Genomic DNA, 3,880 nt, shown 5'->3' with positions numbered 1-3,880 from the left:
GCTGTTATAAATTCACTGTAAACCACGGCTTCTTGGGGCTTATTGCTTTAGTAATGTAGTTTACATACAAAATGGTTTCGGTAAAATGTGTAAAATATATATATATATATATATATTTGTTTAAAAAATTACCTACTCATAATTAAATGGCATTGTTGAATGATTATAACTGTAGCTGAGAGATAGCTAAGAAGGTCAAGACTTCTGAAGCTGAACAGGCCAAAATGCCCATTTTAAATCGGGTATGGTGTACATACAGACATTTGATTTATTTAAACCTAGATAATGTTTTATGCTGTGTCAGTGTTTCTGTTATATCATAAATGATTTGTTATGTCTAATATGCGTCACTGCCAAAAACATGGGATTTGTGCCTCTCTTTTAAGTGATACTGTTTTCTTCTAACAGTTCAAGAGTTCCTCATGGAGGATTTGCTTTTCTTCTGGGCGGCAGCGGTCTGCAGAAGTTTACTATTGCCGCTGTGCCCTACACATCAAACCTACTGCCTACCTCTAGTACATGGTAAGAGACAGATGGATAGTGTTGTTCAGATAGAAACACTAGGGGGCAATGTGGCTCTTCTGATATTTCTGAGCTGTAAACACAGAGCTGCTTTAAAACATAATGATGAAGAACTGGAAGAGTGACAAAGACTAACAAATAGAAAAAAAAGTGTGTGTAATGAAACCGGTTTGACTCTCACAGTGCAGCATCACTTACCGATCTCTCTCTCTTCTCCTAGTATTAACATGCTGAAACTCCCAGAATACCCCAGCAAGGACGTCCTGCGTGATCGTTTGCTGGTTGCACTGCATTGTGGGAGTTACGGATACACCATGGCGTGACGCCGGCTTCTGCGTTTGCTGAGAATTCTGCTCTGTGGACACACGACGCACGCATGGCTCAGTTCAGGGATTCTTCAACACTTCGATTCAAAAGCCTTTATATTTTATTTATTTTTGGCACGAGGAAATTTATGACAGGGACATCAGTGAATAATGACATGAATTAATGATACTTCAGGCACTGAGGCTGTTTTGTATGTGTGAAAAAGATGTTCAGGTCACATTTCGCAGTAAATTCAAAATAAGGATTTTTTTCTTTAGTTTTTCATTGCTGTAATACTCATTTTTCTATATTACACCAAATGCAATACTATTATACATTTTTTAAATTAGAATTAATATTCATTTTTCTGTATTACACCAAATGCAATACTATTATACAATTTTTTTTATTAGTAGTAGTATTATTATTTATTAAAATCCTTTAAAATATTACTTTTATTCATATGTAATGTACACACACACTTGACAATTCCCCCCCACACACACACAATCTAATTCATCATAAAAATAGGTTATGCATTTGAATATATTAATTTTTTGGTGAAATATGACCTAGACATGCTCTTCACGGGTTTCTTGAGTTTCACTCTTACATATTTGCCAATGACTGAATCCAAATGGCCTGTTACATGCAGAAATCATATTTCTTTTACATTAATAAATGTACTCCAGGCTGTATTATTTCAGTTATCTGATGCTGTTCAACTCATGCCATGCTTGAATTGCATGTGTGTGCGGATGCATGTGAGACAGTGAAATATCTATAGCTTGTATCACAACTGACAGCTGTCAACACATTATTGAAAATTGTAATTTTGAGCAGTTGTATTTTTTGTTTTGTTTTATTTTTCTGTTGCGTTGTTGTATTGGTCGTGTAATGAAACCGGTTTGACTCTCACAGTGCAGCATCACTTACCGATCTCTCTCTCTTCTCCTAGTATTAACATGCTGAAACTCCCAGAATACCCCAGCAAGGACGTCCTGCGTGATCGTTTGCTGGTTGCACTGCATTGTGGGAGTTACGGATACACCATGGCGTGACGCCGGCTTCTGCGTTTGCTGAGAATTCTGCTCTGTGGACACACGACGCACGCATGGCTCAGTTCAGGGATTCTTCAACACTTCGATTCAAAAGCCTTTATATTTTATTTATTTTTGGCACGAGGAAATTTATGACAGGGACATCAGTGAATAATGACATGAATTAATGATACTTCAGGCACTGAGGCTGTTTTGTATGTGTGAAAAAGATGTTCAGGTCACATTTCGCAGTAAATTCAAAATAAGGATTTTTTTCTTTAGTTTTTCATTGCTGTAATACTCATTTTTCTATATTACACCAAATGCAATACTATTATACATTTTTTAAATTAGAATTAATATTCATTTTTCTGTATTACACCAAATGCAATACTATTATACATTTTTTAAATTAGAATTAATATTCATTTTTCTGTATTACACCAAATGCAATACTATTATACAATTTTTTTTATTAGTAGTAGTATTATTATTTATTAAAATCCTTTAAAATATTACTTTTATTCATATGTAATGTACACACACACTTGACAATTCCCCCCCACACACACACAATCTAATTCATCATAAAAATAGGTTATGCATTTGAATATATTAATTTTTTGGTGAAATATGACCTAGACATGCTCTTCACGGGTTTCTTGAGTTTCACTCTTACATATTTGCCAATGACTGAATCCAAATGGCCTGTTACATGCAGAAATCATATTTCTTTTACATTAATAAATGTACTCCAGGCTGTATTATTTCAGTTATCTGATGCTGTTCAACTCATGCCATGCTTGAATTGCATGTGTGTGCGGATGCATGTGAGACAGTGAAATATCTATAGCTTGTATCACAACTGACAGCTGTCAACACATTATTGAAAATTTTAATTTTGAGCAGTTGTATTTTTTGTTTTGTTTTATTTTTCTGTTGCGTTGTTGTATTGGTCTCTTGTGGCACACTTTCAGTTAATGGTCTGGAAAGTTCTTTACTCTCTCGTGATTATTGTGCCATATATATTTTGATGTATTCAAATGTATTTCGTTATATATGGGGTTGTCAGCATAGTCCAGGAATTCTTAATTTTATATTCAGTGTCTAAATTGTTTATGCGCAGTCAAGTTATTCAGTATGAATTATCAAATAATGTTATAGGTGTGCCAAATATTCTCACAAACAAATCATATAATTTCCTTTTGTAAAACAAGGACATGTCATGAAATGATTTTGGAAAGGGAAGTCATATCATTTTAGGAATGTATCATATATTTACTATTGGTTGTGGTTAAAGTGAAAATGTGTGTGTGTGTATATATATATACATATATATATATATATATACATTTATTTATTCTGATTTATCATGATTTTGGATTTAAATTTGTTTTTGTACTTGTAATAACTGTACTGTAAGTATACTGTACAATCTTTTGGATATTACAGGCGGGCATCAAAAATATATATGCTTTTTATTAAAAATGAACCTAACTGATGTTATGATGTAGAATTTGTGTTTAATCATATATATATATATATATATAAATATATATGTGTGTGTGTGTGTTGTGTATATTTATTTTTATTTTTTATTTTTTTAAGAAACCTCCATCACCAGGGTGCGGCAAATGTGTTCGGAATAATTTCAACATGTAGCTATGTAGTTTGTTGCTAGGTGGTTACTTGCTGCTCAAGTCGAAAGATTACCAAGATAGAAAGAAATAGCACGCCTCACCAATGATTCATGTCTGTAACTCAAATCACAGGAAGAATTCTTCCCGTAAGTGCATTATTTGAACAAAGCACTATCTCTTGAGCATGAGCAGTAGAGTGCTGTAGTGATGACGTATATTTGTAGGCCAACCAGAAGTTACAGTAACATCACCCTGGATCTCTTGGGGGAAAAAAAAAAATTTTTCCATTTGATTTTGGAATATTGCAGAAAATAAGCTCAGTGACCCAGTGTTCAAACTGTGTCAAAGCTCTTGGGGGGTCCCCCTAACCAG

At 33.8% G+C, this 3,880-nt stretch overlaps 1 protein-coding gene across 1 annotated transcript in view; it reads left to right on the top strand.

Annotated features, from left to right (window-relative positions):
* Positions 1-1,207, top strand: part of hace1 (HECT domain and ankyrin repeat containing E3 ubiquitin protein ligase 1) — a 36,451-nt gene extending 35,244 nt beyond the window's left edge. The window contains exons 22-23 of the mRNA XM_016550380.1: positions 409-522; positions 743-1,207. Coding sequence (XP_016405866.1) covers positions 409-522; positions 743-845 — 217 coding nt within the window. The 3' untranslated portion in view covers positions 846-1,207. The remainder of the gene's footprint in view (positions 1-408; positions 523-742) is intronic.
* The last annotated feature ends 2,673 nt before the right edge of the window (positions 1,208-3,880 follow it).

Source organism: Sinocyclocheilus rhinocerous, unplaced genomic scaffold, assembly GCF_001515625.1.
Source record: "Sinocyclocheilus rhinocerous isolate Xijiao unplaced genomic scaffold, SAMN03320098_v1.1 scaffold1757, whole genome shotgun sequence".
Lineage (NCBI taxonomy): Eukaryota > Metazoa > Chordata > Actinopteri > Cypriniformes > Cyprinidae > Sinocyclocheilus > Sinocyclocheilus rhinocerous.
This window is presented reverse-complemented; position numbering and strand designations above follow the sequence as displayed.